General features: G+C 35.6%; 1 protein-coding gene across 9 annotated transcripts in view; it reads right to left on the bottom strand.

The window, feature by feature from the left end:
* LOC127843841 (tRNA wybutosine-synthesizing protein 2 homolog) overlaps positions 1 to 12,951 on the bottom strand; it is a 53,546-nt gene extending 40,595 nt beyond the window's left edge. For 8 of the 9 annotated variants that reach the window (XR_008032384.1, XR_008032387.1, XR_008032379.1 and 5 more), the window contains exons 1-2: positions 12,837 to 12,951; positions 2,364 to 2,635 (exon numbers count right to left, since the gene is read on the bottom strand). Coding sequence is in view for 3 of the 9 variants with exons in the window: in XM_052373710.1 (XP_052229670.1) it covers positions 2,364 to 2,635; positions 12,837 to 12,904 (340 nt within the window). In the remaining 6 variants the exon portion in view is untranslated. Of the gene's footprint in view, positions 1 to 2,363; positions 2,636 to 4,390; positions 5,570 to 12,836 lie in introns of those variants that run through there. The other variant, XM_052373746.1, reaches the window with a different exon arrangement.
* Positions 12,952 to 25,393: the final 12,442 nt, after the last annotated feature.

The raw sequence follows: 25,393 nt of genomic DNA, 5'->3' as shown, positions 1-25,393 counted from the left end.
ACCAGCACCAGATTTCGAACGTGAGCAAATGTAGATTGAGTAACAATCAGATGGGTAACAATCAGACGGACAAGGTCAGACGGACAGACCGACTGACAGACAGACACAAAGACTGACAGACAGACAAACAGACAGACATACAGACTCAATTATCCTTCTGTTTTACTTCACATCGGCACCACAACAATAAATTGCGACCACAACATGTCAACGCGACCACAACATTTTCAAAACAACGGGAACACAGCCTTCTTTTCAGCAGAGGTTACGATATTTTTTGTAGCCGAACATACTTATTTAAAAAACAAAAATAAAATGGGATTTTCTATACAAAAATATCATAATATCGTAAAAATATTAGACTTTCATTGTCAACATCACATGAACCAACCTTTGTAAAGTCTTTGAGGCAAGGATATCAGATTTTTCTCAAGAATTTTGCCAGAATAGTAAACAATATTAATATTCGTATCAAAAAGCATTCCCCGATTTTAAAATTAAGGTCTGTATGTCTTTGGGGGAAAAAAAAAATCTTACTCACCGTTTGCATCCATTTTTTTAAAATTGCCACCACAACGGAAGCTGCATTTTGACATTTTACACACATAACACTAGCGTTATGGTCGAAATGATTCCACCCCGTGGGTAAGTACAAATACTTATTCCAGAAATCCAACTCTTATATATAACACACAAACCTTGCGTGAATAAACATTCAGAAGTCATGTTTTTTTAAAGAATTTTAGGTTAAAATGGGACTACAATTGACAGCAATAAGTGATTTGTAACCAAATTCGAACTTTAACTGTATTTTTGATACTACATTTTAGTACCGACAATTATGTACATGTATTTTAAAAAATGAGAAAAAATTCTTGATTTACCAACTGAAAAACATGTATTTAGATAATATGAAAAGAAGCTATAACTTTGTTGACAAATGTGCACCAAAAATATTTTGATTTACTGTAAGTTACCATGTATAAGGCACAGTGTTTAACCACTAAATTTCAAATTAACAATATATGTGTTTGTCAGAAACACTATGTCCCCTTTTGCGCCGCTTTGAAGATATATAATTGACCTTTGACCTTGAAGGATGACCTTGACCTTTCACCACTCAAAATGTGCAGCTCCATGAGATACACATGCACGCCGAATATCAAGTTGCTATCTTCAATATTGCAAAAGTATTCATTAAATGAGCGATTTTGACCCATATATTTGACCTTTGACCTTGAAGGATGACCTTGACATTTCACCACTCAAAATGTGCAGCTCCATGAGATACACATGCATGCCAAATATCAAGTTGCTATCTTGAATATTGCAAAAGTTAATGCAAATCTTAAAATTGGGGCAAACAAACAAACATTTGCAAACAAACAAACCAACAGACAGGGCAAAAACAATATGTCCCCCACTTTAGTGGTGGGGGACATAAAAAGCTTGAGCGTAATACATTGACATAACGCTATCCTTGCAGGTAATCCTGGCTGCTAAATTGCAAAAACTTTATTTTCATAAATAATCAAAATAGCCGCCATTTTTTCTTTTCCAGAAAACTACACTATAAACTAATATCTTACAGACTGAAGGGGCGTTATTGAAACAACAAGAAGTCAGTACCGGTAGATATGAACGTGTTATAAGTTTTTAGTAAAAAATAAATTAGTTTGAATAAAATTGCAGACATTTCTTTGTGTTTTTACACTTCTTAATCGATGAATTCCGATGGGGACTGTTGTCGACATAGCTGAGAGCGGGCAAAGGTAGGTGTGAGCGACGTCTTTTATGCATGTAATGGTAGGTGTTAAAGGGATTCTTTTTGTTCTTTGTATTTGATTGCCAGCTTTTATTGAGTAATTTGTGCCACAACTTGTTGAGACGCTAATTGATATTTGAGACACTAATTGACACTTGAGAACATGAAAATATGCAACTGCATTTTGTGTGTATGAATATTGAACATTCAACACTGGTGTTTTAAACATTTGTTTGCAATCATCTGAACGATGCATCAACGCATCAGACATTGACGGAAGACCACTCTAGACGACGGCAAAAGAACCACAAAGACGACAACAGCCCTTTTCAAAATTGTCAAATATAGTGCTATACAACCCATGCTCCCGATCATGATAACCCTTCTTCGATCAAGAGTTCATAATTAAACATTCCAAAGACCCGGATTAATTGATTGTGCAATATAAAAAATGGCCGCCATTTTCAATCTGATTTTCAAGTTTTTTGGTCTTGAATTCTTTTTTTCTCCGTTTTGACTTTTTTTAAAATCGGATGCGCGTTATACATTGGGGCACGCTTTACGCGGAAACTAACAGTACACTTTCAATAGTTCTTACCTAATCTTGAAACAAGGTTTTTCAGACCAATCTTCAAAGATTGTTTAGGAGTCATAATATTTATTTTTTTTGACTGTGGTAAAGCTATGTTTTGTAATTTTAAATCTATTTGTTGACCCAGCATGTGTGTCATTTCTTGTTCAAGCCTAGTAAGCAAAGATTGGTCCATGGTGTTAGGGGTGGCAACAACTGGCAGAGCAACAGAATTGCTGTTTGCATCATACTGCAGCCTCCTTGAAGGATCTAGAAGATTGTTGGACTGAAGGAGCTTTCTGAAAGTAGATAAAAATATGGCCCTTAACAAAAAATCAATGTGGGTTTTTTTTCCGATTGGTAAAAATTACCATACAAATGGGAAACAAATTTGCTAAAACAATATACTTGGGAAAAACCGTGTACTTAGGTAATCAAATTTTTATGGCTGTAACTTTTAATTTATATATGGTTATCAAATAAGATTTTTTAAGTATATAGGTTGCACAAATTATCACATATAATAAAAAATACTTATTCCCAATTCAAATTATTTTTAAGAAAGAAAAAACAAAAACACCCATTTTCCAAATTTGTGTCAAACCAATGTGATTTTTTCCGCTGGTCCCATTAAAAAAATGATGAAAACAATACACTGACTGGTGTAACGTGTTTATTATCCATTTAAATTCTGTGCAAAATCATCTCGCTGCTAAAAAATAGTTTTTGTTAATTAATGTAATAAATGCTTACCTATTTACACATGGTAAACCAATTATAAATAAATGTACTTGCAATTTCGTGCATTTAAAACATTTGTCAGGATATAACTGCATAACTAATCCTGGCAGTTTCACAAGAAATGATAGTTTTTTTACCATGATGTTTAGGTTGTCTTTTTGTTGGTCATTAATTTGGAAATGATCGTTTTTTTACCATGATATTTCGGTTGTCTTTTTGTTGGTCATTCATTTGAAAAAATGGTGGAGTTAAAAGGGATCATGGCTAACCTTATTAAACACTTGACCACTTGGAAAATAAATGAAATCCAAAGAAGAACAACAAACCGGAGATGGGTAATGCTCCCCAAAGTTTTTTTTTGTCACAATATTGCACTATATATTCAGATATAAGGAAACGTCTCGTGGTTGGGGGACAAGAATTGCACTATATGTACAGTTAATGGAAAATTTCAAAGGGCCATAACTCTGTGAAAAAATCATCTGACCAGAACCGGCTGATAATATGCACATCTCCTCTTGGTAGTGAAGCTTCCCATAAAGTTTAATTGAATTCCGGTCATTAATTGCTGAGAAATAGCCCGGACAAAAATTGTGCACGGACACACGCACGGACAGACGAAGCGGCGACTTTATGCTCCCCCCCTCAAAAAAAATTTGGGGAGCATAAAAAATAACAATACTCATTTGCAGTTATATTTCATGAATATCAGATAGATTTTCTTAAGGCGATTGGTCCTTGACCAGGATATATATTTTTAGCAAAAATTCAATACATGTACCGTATATTGAATACATAGGAAATTTTGTTAACAATTAAATAGTTATTTTGCAGCTACAAAAATACTTTGAAAAGGGTTTATGAAATACAAATATGTAAATATCTAGCAACAAGAGATGTGTTGGTCAGAAACACAATGCCCCCTAATGCGCCGCTTTGAAGCCATATATTTGACTTTGACCTTGAAGGATGACCTTGACTTTGACTTTTCACCACTCAAAATGTGCAGCTCCATGAGATAAACATGCATGCCAAATATCAAGTTGCTACCTTCAATATTGCAAAAGTTATGACCAAGGTTAAAGTTTCGGGACAGAATGACAGAGTGACAGAATGACAGACAATACCTCCACCACAAACATCGGATGTTTCGAATCATTTTACGAGGTCAGCAGACAAATCAAATGCAAGATGCAAATATTGCTCTACGGATTTTGTGTATGAGGGAGATCTTACAGTTTACATTAAAACTTGAAGCTACCTCCCTGTCCATCTTCTAAATCAATAAAAATAGACAACGATCGACTTTGCACCTTCATCTGTTGATGGGATGTTGTCTTCAACATCCAAACGAATGACACGTGCGATTGCAGACTGGATTGTAGTGGAGTGTAGTAGTTTTCAGGAGATGATGGCCATAGCAGCCCCATCTTATAAAGTCTTAGCAGTGGCACCATTAGTGCTCGTATAGAGCAACGCTACAACGAGGAACAGTCAACTCTCCATCAGCAGCTGAAGAAAGGGACTTCCCCCGCCATATTAACAGATACGTGGACATCAAACTTTACGGAGAGTCATTTTAATGTGATGTGTCACCTTATCGACAATGACTGGCATCTCCATTCCAATGTTCTACAGAAATGCGCATTACAAGAACATCATACTGCCCAAAACTAAAGAGTCTCGCCTCAAGGACTGTGTCAGTGAGTTTGGGTAGACGGATAAGATCAAAACCTGTGTGCACAGCAATGCCAGAAACATTGATAAGACTGGGAATTTGTGTGACTATTGGCCCGACTTGTCATGCCTTGCAAACTCACTTCAGTTGTGCGTGAAGCCAGTGTTAGACCTACTGTCTAAGTCAAAGATTTTTTAGAAGTTCCAAAAACTTTAGGCTACTTTAAGCACTCCACAAAACTATCAGCAGAACACCATTGACGACAGGAACTTCAGCCGCAAGAGCCCAACAAGTATACATATGCCCTTAAAAAGGATATACTAACATGATGGAATTCAACGCAGATTATGTTTACTCGCAATCATCAACTCAGGCCTGTGGTTACTGAAAGACCATGAAAGATCAGTTGTTTCGGAACTCACTAAAGTTCTTTAGCTGTTTACAGATGTGACAACCTACATGGGGAAGGACATGGACATTTCTGATTTTGAGATATTTCAGATTGTAGCGGGCCTGATCAAGACGCTTGAAAAACAACCTGGTTATACACTGCTGCTAAGAAATGTCAAGGAGACCTTCTCTGACAAACTTATTCAGCACTTATAAAGCCCTTTACAGAAACTGTGGTGGGCTCAATACAGATGCCTGCATATGCGCTACATTTTAAATACAAGAAATTGTGCTTTCTGCCACAACACTAAGTTTGCTTAAAGCGCTGGAGGGTCGCATTGATGATGTCCCTCTGAGTGTCACTCCTCGTGATGAATCATTGATGGAGATGCCTTCAAAGCGTCAAAGATTGGACTTCCTAATTTATTAACTAAAGTCTGTCACTCAAGATGAACTTCAGCTTTATTTAGATGAAAAAACGGATTATCATGCAACTCCTGCTCTGAAATAGTGGCGTCACAAAGAATCCAGATTTAACAATATTGCACATGTCCCCTGGAGAATTACTCCTTTAAATATGAGGTTGATATATCGACCTCATATCTTTTAACATCATTTTGCAATAGCATCGTTCCGACATGAAGTCATTTGGAAGCTTTAACGGATGCAAAATCATATAACAGCGTAGAATGACCATGCAAGAATTATTGAACATAAAATATAAATATTATTTTAATAATTGCATTAGAAGAATGTTAATAAAAAACTTACAAGTAATGCTATTCAGGGCCTGAAAACACTACCACTGTTCAAATTCCATATTGTTGCCATAGAGCACTGTGTAAATTGAAAGTTGCATAGTGTAATGCCATTGGTGGGATATGAATACGTTGTTTCTCTATACATAGTATTTGATTTAGACTAAACTTATAATTTGGTAATTTACTTGAATGTCATATTAGTTTCCCATTTAAACTTTGATCTTGACGTGTTTATTGACATCATTTATTATGACAATGTTATACTTATTTTTGTATTTCATTATCCCCACGCTTTTTGAAACGCGTGGGGATATTGTGGTAATCTCCGCCGTCTGTCCGACTGTCCGTCCTGGCCACTATCTCCTCCTACATGTACACTATAAGCACTAGAACCTTGAAACTTACACACATAGTAGCTATGAGCGTATGTGCTATCCTGCACTATTTGGAATTTTGATCTGACGCCTGGGTCAAAGTTATGGGGGTTGGGGTGGGGCCAGGTCAGAGATTTTCACACATTTTTTATGTTATTTTACATTAACTTCTTCATTTCTACACCCATTTACTTCAAATTGATACTTAATTGATAGCATCCGTTAAAGCTTCCAAATAACTTCTAGTGGTTATAGTGTAGGAGGAGATAGTGGCCAGGACGGACAGACGGACGGACGGCGGAGATAACCACAATATCCCCACGCGTTCAAAAAGCGTGGGGATAATCATAAGGCGACAATACTTTAAGATCGACCAGCACTCGTAATCAGCACAAAAACTTCTTGTGTAAATGCGCTTGTATGGCTACATCAAGAAAATGTAACACTTTCACATAATTTGTTTTGGCTTAAAAGAAACTATAACTGTATATATTTAATAAAAAAGATGACCTTGACCTTTCACCACTCAAAATGTGCAGCTCCATGAGATACACATGCATGCCAAATATCAAGTTGCTATCTTCAATATTGCAAAAGTATTCATAAAATAAGCGATTTGGGCCACATACATTTGACCTCTGACCTTGAAGGATGACCTTGACCTTGACCATTCACCACTCAAAATGTGCAGCTCCATGAGATACACATGCATGCCAAATATCAAGTTGCTATCTTCAATATTGCAAAAGTATTTATAAAATAAGCGATTTGGGCCACATATATTTGACCTCTGACCTTGAAGGATGACCTTGACCTTTCACCACTCAAAATGTGCAGCTCCATAAGATACACATGCATGCCAAATATCAAGTTGCTATCTTCAATATTGCAAAAGTATTCATAAATTGAGCGATTTATACCACATATATTTGACCTCTGACCTTGAAGGATGACCTTGACCTTTCACCACTCAAAATGTGCAGCTTCATGAGATACACATGCATGCCAAATATGAAGTTGCTATCTTCAATATAGCAAAAGTTACTGCAAAATGTTAAAGTTGGCGCAAACAGACAAACAAACCAACGGACCAACAGACAGACAGGGCAAAAACAATATGTCCCCCACTACTATAGTGGGGGACATAAAAAGACAAATAAGAATATTAAATTGATATAACGTTTCTTCATGGCTTAGCTGAATGCCGTTACACGTTTTTGGTCGCCATGCCAGTCGGTTTTGAAACCGAAATGGAGGGTTTCGCTTCTGTCCGAAACATGTCAGACTTGTACATCACTCATAGTTATTGACGAGGCACGATGTGTTTCTGAATAAGGTGAAGAATTCAGATCCGAATATCAGCAACTGTGCCAACTGGGTAGCACTGTTTTGGCTTTAACAGCCACAGGCATTATGAAAGTGAAAAAAACATATTTTTAAGTCTTGCAATTAGACTCCATGACCACAGACATGATATTGAAATCTCCAAACCATGATAATATTTGCATATAGTGTATGAAAGTAGGGAGTATGAACAAGAGTTGACATGGTAGATAGAACATCTAAATGAAAACTTTAGAATTGTAGTACATTGTAGGTCAATTGATACAGTCATTACAGTGTCAGAGATTTTTGTCATTTTTAAGGAATTATTTGATTATCAGTATAAGTGTAAGGAATGTTTCGATGATTATTATTTCTCACTCTGAATGAGCTTCTCCACCTTTTTTCATGATTTATGTTTTGTTCAACACATTTTTTATCAAACAAAATCCTTTAATAACATTGTGAAAATAATTCATGATGTTTACAACTGCTAGTTTTAACACACACATATAGGTTTCATTTATTTAAATAGTACAGAAAGCTGAAATATGATTTGGTTTGTTGTACAACAACAAATGGTTATGTGTAACCTATGAACAATTAATTTCGTTCACGGTTAATCTATCACGGACAAATATACTTTGTGTGTTGTTTATATTTATTTTCCAAATCTACTAAAGTGTTGTTATTGCACAATGTTCACACATTTTGAGGTAATCGCTCACATTTATGTCTAATTAATGATAATTTATGCATTAGCAAAGATTCAACAAGAAAAACTTAAGTATAAGTTGAAATCAATTTGCTATAGCAAAACGACGTAAACCGTTACCGACGTAGACGTTATCAGTAGATTATGTCTAATTATTTGGACTTCTGGATATTACTGGCATTTTTGGCAACATCGTTTCTGTCTAAAGGCGTGTTCTTGTTAGCCGGCTTGTTTCTTACCAAGCTAGGCACTTGACTAAATAGTGACTTAGCAGATGGAATAATTTTTTATGAACAAAAACCTTACGGTAGAACATCTAAGTGAATAGAAGTGATATTGAATAGAAGTGATATATAGTGAATCACTGAATATGTACTGGGCTTTTTTTTGCCCGATTTTATAGCCGAAATTTGGCTATATTCCCAATTACAAAATAAATACTTTTTCCCCCAAAATTTGCTAAAAAATTCCCAGTTGGGAAAAAAACGCTAACGACATCGGCTGTTTGACATTTTAACAAAGCGTAGTCTGATCCCGTCTTGTACGGGTTTAAGACTATACCTCGATTTGGATTATGTCGGCATTATTCTTGTTCACAATATTCTTTGTGTTGTTCAGGCGCTTATTTTAATTGCGATTAAATTCAAGCGTTTTGTGATTTGGCTGGATGGAAAACAAAGATGTCGCGCAATTCAAAATATTATGTGAAAAAGATTCCTAAGCAAAAACCTGGCAGAAAAACAAAAACTGTTTATTTTTTTTAGCTAGCGTCATTACAAAAAAACATCTTCAAGAAGTACATGTCTTTCCATTGAAACTCCTTCAATTTTAATGATAGTAATTTAATAACAAATGACTCTTTTGCATCGTCATCAGGGCTTGTCACTTAACCTTTTTACCTACTCACCCAAAGGACCACCAGCTTTTAGAAATTACTGGTCCTCCAAGATTTCAAGTGGTCCGACAATTTCTATGTTATTTTACCTAAATTTCAACTTACTTTCCTGACTATCCACAATGTATTGTGCATTTATAAAAAGAAAACTATACTATCTACTAAACTATCTCTTATCATTTTCATATTTTCACTGTACTTCAAGCTTCTCTTCATAAGTTTTAGTTTTTTTAGGTGGAGGTTCTTGTAGGTCTTTTAGGCGAAGGTTCAACCACCCCTGGAATGAAATTCCAAATCGCGAAAACTTGTAATCTTGAAAATACGCACGTTTACTCCCCGGAAATTGCAAAATATTATTCGGCGCCCTCCAGCGTCAATTTGCACGGTAAACAAAGTATATTCTGATGGTTCTAAGATCGATAAAATGCTGATTATTGCTGCTTTTTTTAAATGATAAATACCATTTTGTTCATTTCTCGATCCGAACGCTTTGAATTTTATGTTAATTTGTGTATCAATCACGAAAGTCCAGAGCCATTTGCGGATCGCAAATTGACTTTTTGATCCGACAACAGGTTTTTGTCATCCGGGCATCTAGAAAAATTAGAATTTCCAATATGCTGCAATTTTTATCTCGGTCTCAAGTCGGCCCATAAAATAATGATGAAATTATCCGTTTATTATGAACTTATAAAGTTGTTTTATTGATGAAAACGGCTTTCCCCAGTATATCACAATAAGCTGGCCAGGATTTTTCACTGGTCCAACGGATCAACCAAATTTTTAGTTTCACTGGTCCTTCCTACTTTTACTGACCCCGGGTCAACGGATCACTGTTAGTGTCGAGCCCTGGTCATTGTTGATTTCCGAAAGCAAAGTACTGACTGATTTTCAAGATGGTGATAGCAGTAGTTCTTCAGAAGAAGATGAAGCGCCTCATAATAAAATGGTGCCTGATGTGACTGAAGACTTTGTGTGAGCTTATTATGTTGTCATGATGGGGTCTGTGGTGTTTGTGTGATTAAAGATGCTGACCTCATTCATGTAGTTTTAAATCCCAATTTATTTTCCCAATTTCTTGACAATGCTGATAAAATTCCAATTTCAAAACCATGGGCTATCTTCCCAAAAAGCTGAAAAAAAGCCCTGATGTATAATGTATAAAGAGTGTTTATATCAAAGCTTGCCATTGTTTGTTTCAGTTTTACGATGTTGTTTTTTGCGGGGGGGGGGGGGGGGGGGGGGGAGTATTTTGCAACAATAATACTTTTCTTATAAATAAAAGATTTAAATTGAGAAATCATATAGTATTCTTCCTTCCTATCTATCCGGTCATTCCTATCTATTTGGCCACTATTTTGACATAATCGCGTATTCGCACATGTCTGAATTCTAAGCTAGTATACACAACATTCGTTTCGTGAGCATCGGGATAGAAAAATGCCTCAAAAACAGGTATAAACCGTTGTTGTTGTAAAAAATTCATTTACCTGTACACAATTTAACCTCGATTTTACATGCAAATAACTCCTAAATTATTATTTTTTGTCGTATTTTCACAAGGCATGCACTCGCCAGCTTTTCAAATTTTTCTTGGGTCATGTGACTAAATTACTATTACTGTAGAACTTAATTTGAGACCTGTCTATATGTTTACTCTCTGTTTTTGGTGATCTGCTAAAAATAAGCGTTCACAATAATAATCCAATTTGCAGCCGTTATTAAATTATTGCAAACCTTTTTCTACTAGGCAAACTCATCAAGGTACCATAATAGAAACCATACGTATTCGACTGAGACGATGCTAGAAGCAGTGTCTGCAGTTCGGCATTTAAAAAGGCTGAGAGTTTCCCCCTCAATCGCACCAGATAAACTTCTTCCTTGTGAGCCATTTAGAGACGATACAAGTTTACAGCAATGCAAGGGGGGAAAGACGTGTACTTGACAACCTCAAGAACTATGTGGCCCAAATATCTGTGACATCAGAGTGCTGTAAGTGCAAACTGAAAAGCAGAAAAAGATCAAGACCCAAACCAAGTAAACATGAAATTACAGACGATCAATTTATGGCCGAAATCAACGAGATAGAAAAGGAAAACTCGTCGCCAAAGCTGTGTAATAAAGGAAAGAAGCCAGCACAGAAGAAGAATCTACCAATAACTACCTAGCAGTGAAACAGTGGCATCATCTTTGAAGAGAAAATGCGCTTTACTCCGTGAAGATTTCAGTCTTCCGGTCTGATCGATGTCAAGTGGGTCAGGTGAGTTGTGTATATTGTTATTTCTTAAAATTTGACCCAGCATGTGTTGAAACAAAACAAGATCTATACATTTCCAGAAAGAAATTCATTTCTGCGTTGAAAAACACCAGGTTGATGGAGTAAAGGCTGTTCAAAGCAATGCACCCTGTTTTCGGGTGATTTTGAGTTGAATATCTTGTTATATATATATATTGTATAGTGAAATATTTTTTTCTTCAGAAAAGTTGATTTCGTTATAATATGACAGGGGACAAAAATATTTATAAATTGCACTCGTCCTGCAGAAAGGTGCATTAACATTTTCACTCGTCCTGCAAACAAATGCACTTGTCCTTCAAATATGTGTGAAAGAAAGATTGCAAAGGACTGATATGACTAACAATGTTTCCTATATCACTGCTAAAATGCTGCTTACTTAAGTTATTCATGCCAGCTGATCACAGAAGAAATGTTAACTTACTTTATTTATGAGGAACACAAAATAAATAAATGACAAATTTGTTTTTTCCTTTTTCTAATGCTTGCGTGCTTTCCATTTCTGATGGTTGAACATCGCTCCTGCCCCCTTTAAAAAACGCTCGTATGTCAGACATTTTTCAGATGAAATTCAGACTGGTTGAAAACGGTACTTCGCAGTAAAATAATTCTTTAAAAAAATCAATACTTACAGTGAATGAAGTCAGATGGTTCCCTGTCAACATGGACGCGCAAAGTTTACACCAAAAAGCCAATATTTACTCCAGGACACAGTCTCGCATAACAACGCGCACCTGCTGTATGAAATTTACAACAACGATTTACGGTTCATTTGTGTTCTACTTTCGGAATAGATATGCTTTAAGAAATGATTTTATTTAATGAAAAAAAGTCTTACTGGTCAGAAAATACATATTTTAACATCAGTTGTTTTTCACTCGTCCTGTAGGACGAGAGCTATAGAGAAATTCACTCGTCCTTTCAAGATTTCACTCGTCAATACGAGCGGACGAGTGGAATTTTTGTCCCCTGTATGATTATTTATCATTCAAAATGATGTTTTCACTACATAATATCGTAGCTACACGATATCCTTAAGTGGCCGAATAGATAGGAAAACAGGCTACATACATTGTCTTGTAAATATTTTTTTTAATAATTAACTAAAGTTTTCACAGTGATGTTATTGGTTATTATGTTTAAGTAGCCTTTTGTAGTTTGTTAAGGAAGTATATACGGATATCCAAATATATCCGAATACTGGTTACGGTTATCCGAATACCGATTTCGGTTACAATTCCTATCCCCAACATAAAAAGAACGTCCAATAAACACTGCCGTATGACAAATGCTAGCTTACCAGTATTAAATAAACTAAAATACTCACTTCAGTTTGCTGGCCAACGGGCTTTTTATGATTATGCAATAGTCTCCCATTGCCATTTTGTGTTGCATCTGAGTCGAGCAGTCGTCGGTCCGTCTAAAACGCGTATATGACCATATCCGCGTATATGAACGCAAAGGGCGAATATCGGTCCATACAAGCACCGAAAAGCACCGAAAAGCACCCCATTTCTCTCTCTATATATATGCAATATATCGTTTCGAGTGTGTGTTAACGGGTTTAATGAGTTGATAATGGTTATATGAGTGTATGCCTATACCAATTTTTACCAAAATGGTAAATATCGGCAATATACCGACCGAAAAGCACTTCATGTGAAGACCGAAAAGCACTTAAGTTCTCTCTATATATGTGAAAAATTGCGTTTCTATTGTGTGTAAACGGAATAAATTAGTTATAAATGGTTATATTTCATGCATATTTATACTACCTTGTGTTTATTATGATGTATTAATGCACAAAATTGGATAAATATTAGCAATATACCGACCGAAAAGCACTTCATGTGAAGACCGAAAAGCACTCAATTTCTCGCTATATATATAAAAATTTGCGTTTCTATTGTGTGTAAACGGATTTAATTAATTATAAATGGTAATAGTTCATGCATATTTATACTACCTTGTGTTTATTATGAGGTATTAATGCCCAAAATTGGATAAATATCCGCAATATACCGACCGAAAAGCACTTCATGTGAAGACCGAAAAGCACTCAAGTTCTCGTTATATATATAAATATTTGCGTTTCTATTAAGTGTAAACGGATTAAAATAGTTATAAATTGATACATTTATGCATATTTATACTACCTTGTGTTTATTATGAGGCATTAATGCCCAAAATTGGATAAATATCAGCAATATACCGACCGAAAAGCACTTCATGTGAAGACCGAAAAGCACTCAATTTCTCGCTATATATATATATGAAAATTTGCGTTTCTGTTGTGTGTAAACGGATCAAATTAGTTATAAATGGTTATATTTCATGCATATTTATACTACCTTGTATTTATTTTGAGGTATTAATGCCCCAAATTGGATATAAACCGGCAATATACCGACCGAAAAGCACTTCATGTGAAGACCGAAAACACAGGCAGCAGTATCATAAATTTGCCCCCCCGGGACCCTACCCCCCCCCCCCCCCGAGCTTACCCCAGGGGTTCCAGATTGTTAAATGTACACCTATTGTGTATGGTTTGACTTTTCAACAACGAATATGGACAAAAATACAAAGTTTTAAAAAGTAACCCTCGTATAGGTATTATGTATACACAAGGTATGAAACGCACTATATGCCTTTTGCTGAAAGATTGTGGAACACTGGACGTGACCTTTTTCATCGAAAACACACATGTTCCCATGCAGTTGCCGACAAAATCCAACTGGATTCGTTAAAAGACAGTAAAAGCAACGTGTTTACACAACTAACCGATCTCCTGCTCGGCTAATAACTTTAATATTCAATTAAATTTGATTTTCTCGCTACATGTCTGTGTTTTGCTGTCATATTTTGGCCGGCCGGTACGCTTCTATAATCAGCACAAAGCAGTTTGGAAATAGATTTTCGCACCTTCATTTATTTATATTCCAGAGAATGATGAGAAGTTGTGTTATGATCGGCGCCTTTCATTCATGTCCGAAAAAGTGCGGCTCGTGTGAATTTATGTACAGTTTTGTTGAATTAGATTTGCTCAATTGATTATTCTATGTACGATGTGGAACTAAACTTAGTTTTAGTGCAGATTCGTTCATACGACACAAAGACACTATTTTATTTTACGGATCATTTCGGTTTAGAGGACTGAGGCAGTCATGTAGAGTATCGAATATAATATATATTTTTTTATAAAAAAACTGGTAGCAAGTTATAAATATATCGGCAATATACCAATCGAAAAGCACTTCATGGTGTTTATCATCTTATACGTAAATTGATGTATATGTTTTAAGTATTTCTAATTGACGTGAAACTCTTAAATAGAAATTGCAGCATGACTTTTAGTTTATGTGCTTTGTATTAGTAATAGCGATTTTAATCGTTCAATTAAAACCATTTATTGCGCGAGTATCGAGTGTACGCTGGTAACTTAACACGCATTTTATTATGACTATTAATTTACAGCTCAAACACAAATTTAAAAAGGCGCGTGTGCGTTAAATCAATTACAATGGATTATTGAAGATACAAAAAATCAACATGTACACTTGAAATTCAATAGCTCCCCCAAGAAATGCAGGAAGAATCAAGTGTCAGCGTGTAACACACAAGTTCCCCGCATTATTGCAGCAAAAACAACGTGTCAACGCGTTCACATCTGGTCGGCGCCTGAGTATGGGGCCAGACCCCATTGAGTACGCAATGTATATATATACCCATATTTTAACATGTCTTCACCACTTGATATTGAAAGTTGCGTTTGTCCGGTCAAGAGAGCTTACACGTTAGAGTGCAATGATGATACTATTCAGTGTAATAATTGCAAAAATTGGCTTCATCGCCAGTTTACTAATTTAAATACTGAAGAATATAAATCTTTGTCAGACAGAAATTTGAATTATTTGTGTAAATGTTGTGCATTCAGAGGAACGGATTATGATGCAGAAGGGTCGCTGACAAGGTAAGTGCATTAGAACGATAAGTTGTAAATTCCTATAACTGTTTACAAAAAACAAAACAACAAATAAAATAAAACAATGCGTTAGATCCAAGATTTATTACATGTTATAACAAAAAAAAATACATATATCAACAATATTACATAAACACAATTGTAATGGAATTTAGCGTTTGACTGCACATATGAGTCTTTGTAGTCGGCACTGATACTTGCGCATGCCGTTGTTCCCCGGGGTACGGCTCTCCAAATGCACCAGATCTTTGGAATAGTCGGCAGGGAATTCCGATTTTTCCAGTACAGTAGCCATGTTCCTGTGTAAGATCACCACAGCAGGTTGCTAATACACAGTGTAGACTGAAATGAAATCAGTTATTTTGGCTGTAAATCCATTGATTTCCAGTACAGTACCCATGTTCCTGTGTATTGAGCTGATAAGATCACCACAGCAGGTTGCTAATACATAGTGTAGACTTCCCCTGTTTTATTATAGTATTTGTTATTTACCTGCTTGGAATAAACAGAGGCGTATTTAGGTGGGGGGCTAGGGGGCTAAAGCCCCCCCAGCTGACTGGCTAGACACGATTTTTAATAAAAATGAGCCCCTTACAGTTTCAATCCACTTGTGTATTTCCTGTCATATGTCCCTAATTAAGCCATAAACAGCTGTCGATTTGTATGATTAGCCCCCAGGCATGTGTACAGACGATCTAACCTTCGTCAGCTAAAGTGCACGCTTCATTGACTGTAAGTAATAAACTGCGCTATTTGATTGGCTGAAGAAGATACATTCAACTAATGAAATTCATCCATACATTTAGCTATAGATAAATGTTTACAAATGGCTGCCGCATGAGACTTGTGAAAAACAATATTTCAATTTGTAGCAATTAAAGAGTTTAGACGAACGCAATTGACAATCATTATTATTTGTTCGGTAATTTCTTTGATGAATTTAATTGGTATTAGCTCTTTAGAGTGATAATCCTTTTGAGTAACAAGTTATTGCCAGTGAAATTTAACTGCACACTTAATGAATGTCAATTATTTTTTTTATTTTTATTTTTTTACAAATCGGGCTAACTGCTTTGATGTTCATCCATACTTTTTAAAATTAAAAAAGACTCAAAAATGAAGAATTACTTAAGCTATATGAAACTAAATCATTTTCTTAAAGCGTGACAACATCCAAAGACCTATAGATAACATCTATAGGTCTTTGCAACATCGAGGCAGCAACACCCGAATTAAACTACACAGAAACCTAACGAAACCTTTGTTTACACTTTTGTGAACGAAATGGACACCCGATTCAGTGATTTGCAGACTAAGACAGCCATGAGATTGAAGTTTATACATGAACAAATGTGCGCCTCTCCTGTCAGTGCTAGTGAACTTGAATGGTTCATTGATGATCTCCCTTCCCCTCAGTCCCTCCCTGCTGAGTTGCACTTTATATGACAGGCTAGGCGGAAAGGTGTACCCAACCCACCTACTACCCATCAGGGCTCTGTTGCACATTGTGATTCCCAGCTGTACCCCATCATTCACACTGTTTTGTCCATATCATGTGTGTTCCCTGTTACATCATGCGAGTGTGAAAAGAGTATCAGTGCCCAAGGACTTGTTAAGACAAAACTAAGATCATCAATGGGTCAGGACAGGTTGTCCGCTGTGTGCCTGCTTTCCATTCATAGGGACATGGACATAAACATTTTAATGTTGTACCTAAGTTGACCTAGTAGGATATCCAACAAGGTTAAATAGGAGGTCCACCCATCTAACTCTGTTAAAAAAGTTATGGATAAAGATAATGTCTCCCACCACTTAAGTGGTTTGAGAGACATTTGATTTACCCCTGTGTGTCTGTCTGTCACACTTGATGTGTGAACTCAAGTTCTTATTTGTTTTACATGCACTTTTATCATGCAAAATGCTGATTAGATAGCAGGAAATCGCATCATTTCAAGGTGCCATTTAAAAAAAATTCGTCGACGGAAGGGGACACCCCTCCCGCACCCTCCCCTGTTGAGCCCCCCCTCTGAAAATTTTCTGGATACGCCTCTGATAAATGACGTGTATTCATTCGTTCTGATGGCGTTATGTTAAATGTCATTTAATGCGAAAAGCTGGTTTTCTGACATAATTTTTCAATCATTTAAATTTAAAAAAATGACACAATAGACATATTGTCGCGATGAAACATGATTATTAAATCAACCTGACGGAATAGTATCAGTTTTAAATTATGTGTAATTTAATTCGCAACTCTCGCTTAACTCAACGTTCAATGGCACGCGCACTTAACAAAATTTTAAAACATCACGTGTATCATTATAGTTCTTTTTATAAATTACGTACAAATATTATATGCTATACATTGTTTTGTTTATTTACTAAAAAAGTACCAGAAAGAAACATTGTTATGTATAAAGCGCTTTACTTTTGCAAAATTCTACATTAAATAAAGAAATATCGTATTTTTTTGTTCAGTGTACGTGCTTGATATATTCATAAAATAGCAGTTTTTTTTAAACAATCGGACCTTAATCTTTAATTTGATGCAAATGAAAAGAAGAACTGATGTATTTATTTAACGTGAATAACATTTTAAACTAAAAATGTTTTGAATTTATGTTAGTGTCAAATAAGTCCATAACATTATACCGATGTTGGGTATTTTACTGTTAGTAACGCTCGGGTACTACTTACATGTACCCCGGGTACTCTTAAGTAACTCATACTCAAAAATCATGTTGATGCAGTTTTTCTTAAGAGAAGTTTGTTTAAGATAATCGTTAGCGCGTTTTGCGACATCGGATTTTGGGCGGGAATACAAATCGGGTACAGTCTAATATCGGCCGGGTACGATTAAGTATATACATGTAGGGTACATGTAGGTAGTACCCGAGCCGACAATGACCAATCGAGCGTTAGTAACCCATTAATACAAACATTTTTAAAATGTGAACAGAAATAAGGAAATATCGTTTTTTGGTGAAGTTTACACGCTTGATTTAATGTTAGCTGTGGAAAATTAGTCAACTCTTCGGGACACCCTCTTTTTACAGACTTCAGGCCGTATTACAGTCAAATAAGAAAAATGCATTGATAAATGCTGCCAAGACCGAAAGGAAACTATTAGATGCGTATAATGTGGGATTAAAGCAGACGGATGTTATGTTCCCGTCTTCAGACGCGGACAAGATGGCGATCAATATTCTGCAAAATTTTCATCCTGCAATGATAGGGCATTACACACCTATAAAAACAATCGGTGACGGCAACTGTCTGTTTAGATCTATTTCAAGAAGTTTGAATGGTAGTGAAGAGCAACATATTTTGTTGAGATTGTTATCTACTCTTGAACTTATTAAAAACGAAAGTTACTACAAATCTGATCAGTTCCTCGCCGATGACAGAATACTTAAGGAGGAATATTCAAATTTGTTGCATGATGTTATAGTTATGAACATTTGGTCATGCATCGAGCTAATCTTTGTGGTAAGCGCAGTAATCAAAGAATGCATTAAGTCGTACTATCCGCATCAGCCGTTCTCGGACTATACGGCCGAAGTCTTAACACGGCGTGTTGTGGGTAGGGGATGTAAAGACATGTCACCTGATATAACAATAATGTGGTCTCAAATGTCTCGCTCGGAGATAATCATCCTAGAACCGAACCATTTTGTGCCATTAATTCCTGCAAACAAAATTTTAGCAAATGATGTTTCTCCACTCAGTGATTATATTAAAGTTACAAAGGTAGAAACATGTTCAATTCCTGTCAATGCAACTTTTGTGGAAATTGATGGTAACGCCTCCGATTATGACCACTCCGAAACTGTTGAAAGGTCTTTTGAAAACTCATTATCTGAGAGCAGTGATGCAAATCAGAATGATGAACTGACAAATGACCAAGCAACGGCTGTCTGAGGCAGACAAAACTGTAACATTGTTTAGTGGGAAATTAAACTCTTCATTCATGGAAACGGAAAAAGCCGTTCACCTTTTGAAAAACACCTCGGGTGAGGGATTGGGCCGAATTCCAGGGGGCACTAAAGAAAATTGTTACTTTTTGATAAATAATACCAAAAATATAGACAAGCGCTCTCGCAATAAAAAAAAGCTGTTTCTCGGATGATTGTGGTGTCTGGGATGCAAACAGCGGCGCCTCTCCTAAGACATTTTATTTAATTGGTAGCACCGGCGATCTCACAGTTATTTACAAAAAGAATAACGTGTTTTGCTCTTTAACACGTGCCCAACAGAAAAGGGAATATGTACCTATGAATCCACAACCTGATATATCTCAAGTTGTTGCGGTTCAGAAGTATTATACTTCCTTGAAGTTGGACAGTTCGTATAAGAAGAAGGTCACTTGGTTGGGAGAGGGCGGGTTGCAAAGTACGTTAGCTTTAGTAGAATATGTTGGTCAATTTCCAGGTCTAAGTTCTCACGGCAATGCACGACAGAAACGTGAGTTTCTCAGGACTCCATCTTATGTAATGGAAGAGTTCACGGATTTGCTAAAGTCAAACAAACCCAAACAGGTCTATGACAAACTAAAGAATAAGTATGATGCAGTGACACGCCCAGGTAATATTCAATTAATCCGTAACAAGAAACAACCTGTGAAAAGGCTGAAGCGCCACATTCATCAGTACATACGAAAAATGTTGCTGACCAAATATTACAGTTAGAAAATATGGTGTCGCAAAACCACCCATATGTCAGGGCAATTATTCGTACCAATGCAAAGGCACCATGCATTATCTTATATACGGACGAACAACTGGCAGATTTGCCAAACATTTGTTGTACAGGCCACTCAATTCTAGGTGTTAATAAAACTTACAATTTATGTGACATGCATGTCACGGTTACCTGTTACAAGCAACTTAGTGTCACCCGACAACAGACGGACGTTCATCCAATAGTCATAGGTCCAATCTATATTCATGATAATAGTGACTTTGAGTCGTACTGCCACTTCTTTTATACCCTGAAAATGAAATTATGCGGCTCATCTCTTAACTCCCTAGTCAGTGGCAGTGACGACGAACGCGCTCTTGTAAAAGCAGTTGAAACCGCGTTCCATGAATGTTATATAACTACATCATTATTGATTTAAGACACTGAAACTAGTTTGCGGTTGCATTACACCGGGTTATTTATTCTCAAAAAGCACAGACGGACACGTTTATTTTTCCCCAAGTATGTAAATATACAACCAGGGTGGTGAGCGAGACGTTTGTACAGGCCGCGTGAGTATTATAAAAAGAGCTAACTATTAATATATTATTTACTGCTTAAAATTCTACCGTTCGATAAAGCGATATTATGAATGATTTATGTTGTATATTCTCAAAAACAAGTGATACATATGTGTTGATAATTCGTTTACTAATACAATAAATAACGAAACAAAAAATAATTATATAAATGATATAGTTTTATTATACAAATGATCATAACAATGATCATAATTATTTACAAAAAAATATACGTATCACAGTAATAATAGTAAAAATAATAGTAATCATGCTTGAAAAAAGAGATCAATCGGAAATAGTCGTGCTTACGTCTATAATCATCAATCAGGCCCGCGTATGCAGACCAGGGGCCCTGGGGCCCAGCCCCCCCCCCCCAGCTGGCTGTAAAGTAAGGAATTTTTTAATAATGGGCCTACTGCAAGTTTTCATTCATGAAAGGGCACACAGTACACTTTCACTCAATATAAATATGCAATATTTTGTTATTGTATATGTATGTTAACGACAATGAGCTGTATATATGCTTAAGTCAAATAAACTATTTTGTTCTGTTCTATAAAAGAGGAGATGTGTTTTATTGTCCTGATAAACAATGGGATTAGCTATTTTACTCGCCATTGGAGATAAGCCCGTGGGCAATGTTTTCTTATCGCCTTGTACACACATCCCTGATCAGTCGATTGCTAGTCCCCCATGTGATCCTTAATGCTTCATCTATCGATGATTCATGTTAAACGTCTTTTGATTGGCCAAGGAAAGAAAAGCAGAGAATGGAAGCAAATGATACAGGAGGTCGAAGGTCTGAAAATGGCTGACGATAATGATTTGTGAAAAAACAAGTAATGTTGGAAGCAATTAGAGAGGTGATATGTATTATGGGCATTAATTTGAACTGGAAAGTTTCTTTGTCCAAGACCAATATTTTCGCAAAAAAATCAATGGACCGGAACGAAAGTCATACATACTTCATCCGTAAGTCATATAGGTAGACTCACACACCAAATATAAGGTCAATATCTTAAAGCGCTTCAAAAAAAGTTTGGATAATGAAATGCCAAACGGACGGACAGTGCTTGATGCCACCCTACCGGGTGCATAATAACCGGCTCAATTTTAGAAAGAGTTTGAAAAATCAACGTCAAGAAAACGGTTTTATTAGATAAAATTTTAATTTCAATGCCCATAACTTCGCCGAATATCAATTGCCCGGAACGAATTTCACACTTTATCTGATGGTCATGAAGGTAGACTCACATACCAAAATTCAGCTCAATATCTCAAACAGTTCCGTCAAAAACTTACGTAAAACTGTTATAATAGCAAAAAATTCAAGGTCCAATCTAATGTCGAAATTGTAGACAATTTTGATGGTTTATTTGTGTTGATGATGGGGAAAGTAAAACTGTGTAATAGATTATAAACAGTTTATGATGAATTTACTTTAAAACTTTAGAGGAGGTTTGAATTCAAAGACAAAATAATATTATGGTTATATGTCCGTCATACTCTCTGATACATTTCTTAAGAAAGGTTTTTGATTTTCAATGTTTGCTTTCTTTCTTCATCAAACATCATACATTTCTGAAATTTAATGCTTTAAACATTGTTGTGAATTTCACACCAGTGTTTAAAGCTTAAGACTTCAAAAAGGTATTGATTTACTTGTTAATTCCATAAGTTTATATTACAAAATAAGTTTTTAAAGCTTTAAAATTCACCTTATTAGAAAAAAAGTGCGGGGAGACCCCTTACGCACCCTACCCGGCTGGGCCACCCCAGTAAAAAATTTCTGCATACCGCCCTGATCAACATCACTGCCATCATCATTTTAATAATAGAAAAATCATCCTTATACTCATCCGTTAGTCATACTTATAAAATATATCGTTAATAGTAGTATACAGCTTTTGCAATTTAAGTAGTTAATTGTTCAAATTAATCATTTCGGCCGAGCTAAAACTGATGTAGAGGTAGTCGTGATTACCTGTACAAACACAGACTAAATTTTCCAATAAGTTATGCACTGTCTACCCGGGTTCTGTATCAATGGGGTTTACACATGTGCTGGACAGATGGTAAACACACCGTTAAGAACTTTATTTTTCGCAAATATCTCGTGTTATTGAAATGCATTTCCAAAAATCACGACTACATAAAATACAGTTTGCGGTGCCAAAATTTCACGTTGCGTGAAGTATCAGCGTGTACATGATTATGTTACACATCGAATTTTTTGCCAAGAACACAGGCTTACTAAGTAAAGTAATTCTGATGTATTTCATTCCATAAGCAGCCTTAAACTGTCTTTTATGCAAGTTAAAATTCTTAAGAGAACACATGTTTTAAACAGATATTTGAAGAAAAGCATCAACATTCCGGTGTCTTTACACCCATGAATGTTCAACTTTGTATCTCACTAAGTCACGTGATCCTTCATCCTGTCACTGTCTTGAATTGTACAATCTGTAATTTAAAAACAACAACATGTTTTCAAGCAGAACAATTATTTACATGACGGGTTTAAATGGCTGTCTAGAATTACTAAAACTGTAAACAATAGTAATGCTTTTATTTAGCTATTGTCAATGTGTTATTGGTAAATTCCTTGCGAATCAGCAAACAATCACAATATGCAATATTTATCACGTCTCAATCAAGGTTACATTATAATAGTGTTGTTAATTATTGTTTTTTGAACATTGAGGTTTTTTTTAAATGTCAAGATATGACAACACATCGCCACATGTTGGATATTTTCATTCCAATATAATTTCGTTGTTAACATGAGTTGTTTGGTGAATAAAAAAGTCAATCTTATGAAGAATCTATTGTTGAATTGATGTTACTGTTTCTTTTTCAAAGTTGTAAGCCTATATGTGATTTTCAGCTTAATACAACAATAACAACAACAACAACACTAATATATATTAGCTCTTAAGCAAACAGATGCTTTTTAGCCAAATACAAAAATGCACAAGAGTAATGAAATCATTATAAGTGTTTTGAAAATCAGTTATGATATAAAGGAACAAAGAGTGTACTTATTAAGAACATAAGTTGTATCACTTTAACATTGATAATACGTACGTTTAAGCATATTTACTGTACCCTTGGTACATGTAAGTATACTTAAAAGTACCCGGGGTACATGTTAGTAGTACCCGAGCCGACAATGACCAATCGAGCCCTACTTGAACGTGGTATTGGATTTATGAGTGTTGGAAAATCGGGAGGACAAGTTTTTCTTTTATACCTAATGATAAAATATGACATTTCTGCATTGAAATAACAGCAGTTAAAATAAACAAATTTTATTTTCACCAGTGAAAATAACAAATTTTATTTTCACCAGTGAAAAAAACAAATTTTATTTTCACCAGTGAAAATAACAAATTTTCGGAACAACTTTTTCTATTTTTAGATTATCATATCAAGATTTTCTTAAGATTTGTTTATTTTTGTTATTATTATTTTATCCCAATATCTCAAAGGGAGTGGCAAAGCGTGACCGTTTTTCTGTAGCCAAATAATGAATGGCGTAGTCATTTGTGCTATTGTAGTACCACATCTAGTATGCGCAGTACATACAAAAGTAGTCGAGACTGCAAACTATAATCGTATTGGACAACAATACCCCTGGCGCGGAATATTATCGGGTGTGAATACGTCGAAAAATCCATATATGGTCAATAAGAAATAGTAAATATAGTAATATAATGGATATTGTTACGCATTTTAAGTATTAACATCTGATGCGCTACAAACACACACTCGCTATATAAAAACGAGAGAGTTGCACAAACAAATATATCACTTAACTTGAAAGTAAGGTACACGTGGATTTTGTTTTGAGGATACGCGTAGGAACCGAAAATGGTAAGTAAAATTATTTTGTTATAATGTTGAATGACACTTAAAATGTTTTATCTCTAGATTTATAAACAAGAAGGGAAAATAAACTATCATACTGCTGGATAGAACAGAATTTGTCTGTTTACTTATGAGCGGCTGGACTCGCCATTACTTTTGAACGTCATTGTGACCCACAATATGACCAGTTTCGAAATATCTTGCCCGAAGTCATATTACATTTGAGAGCATGTTATGACAACGCTGCACGGAGATTGCAGTTTTAAAGGCAGTTGGGGCATACAGCGGTCACCGCTATTATCGTTTAATTTTATTTAAAAAGGAGAACAACATTATATTTAATCAGTTTGTTTGTGATTACGAAAATAAAATGAACAGTAAAAAACGATACCAACTTTTATCTTAACATTTTAAGTCAGCAATTAAATATGGCTTTAGGTGAAATATTTATTCATTAAGATGATAAGTTACATTTATTATTTTACTTATGGTATATCTTCTATTTGTTTATGTATGTCAAAATGCAGTACTCGGGTTTCAGCGCAGTTTTATTACTTTGTCTTTTATAGGGTATTTAATCTTGATCTCTGATGAACTTATGTTGACTAAAAAGGAAAATCAGCCAAATCGTTTCCAACGGATTATTTATGTATTGCCCAAGGTCGGGGGAGAGATAACAGTCTAGGTCGAACTCGATTATGGGAAAAAGGGAACACAGAAAACTATGTTTGAATGAAAACTGGGAATTTATTATAAATGCCATAAACTGAC

This window comes from Dreissena polymorpha, chromosome 1 (genome assembly GCF_020536995.1).
Source record: "Dreissena polymorpha isolate Duluth1 chromosome 1, UMN_Dpol_1.0, whole genome shotgun sequence".
NCBI lineage: Eukaryota > Metazoa > Mollusca > Bivalvia > Myida > Dreissenidae > Dreissena > Dreissena polymorpha.
The sequence above is the reverse complement of the archived record's forward strand: the minus strand, read 5'-3'. Positions and strand labels throughout refer to the sequence as shown.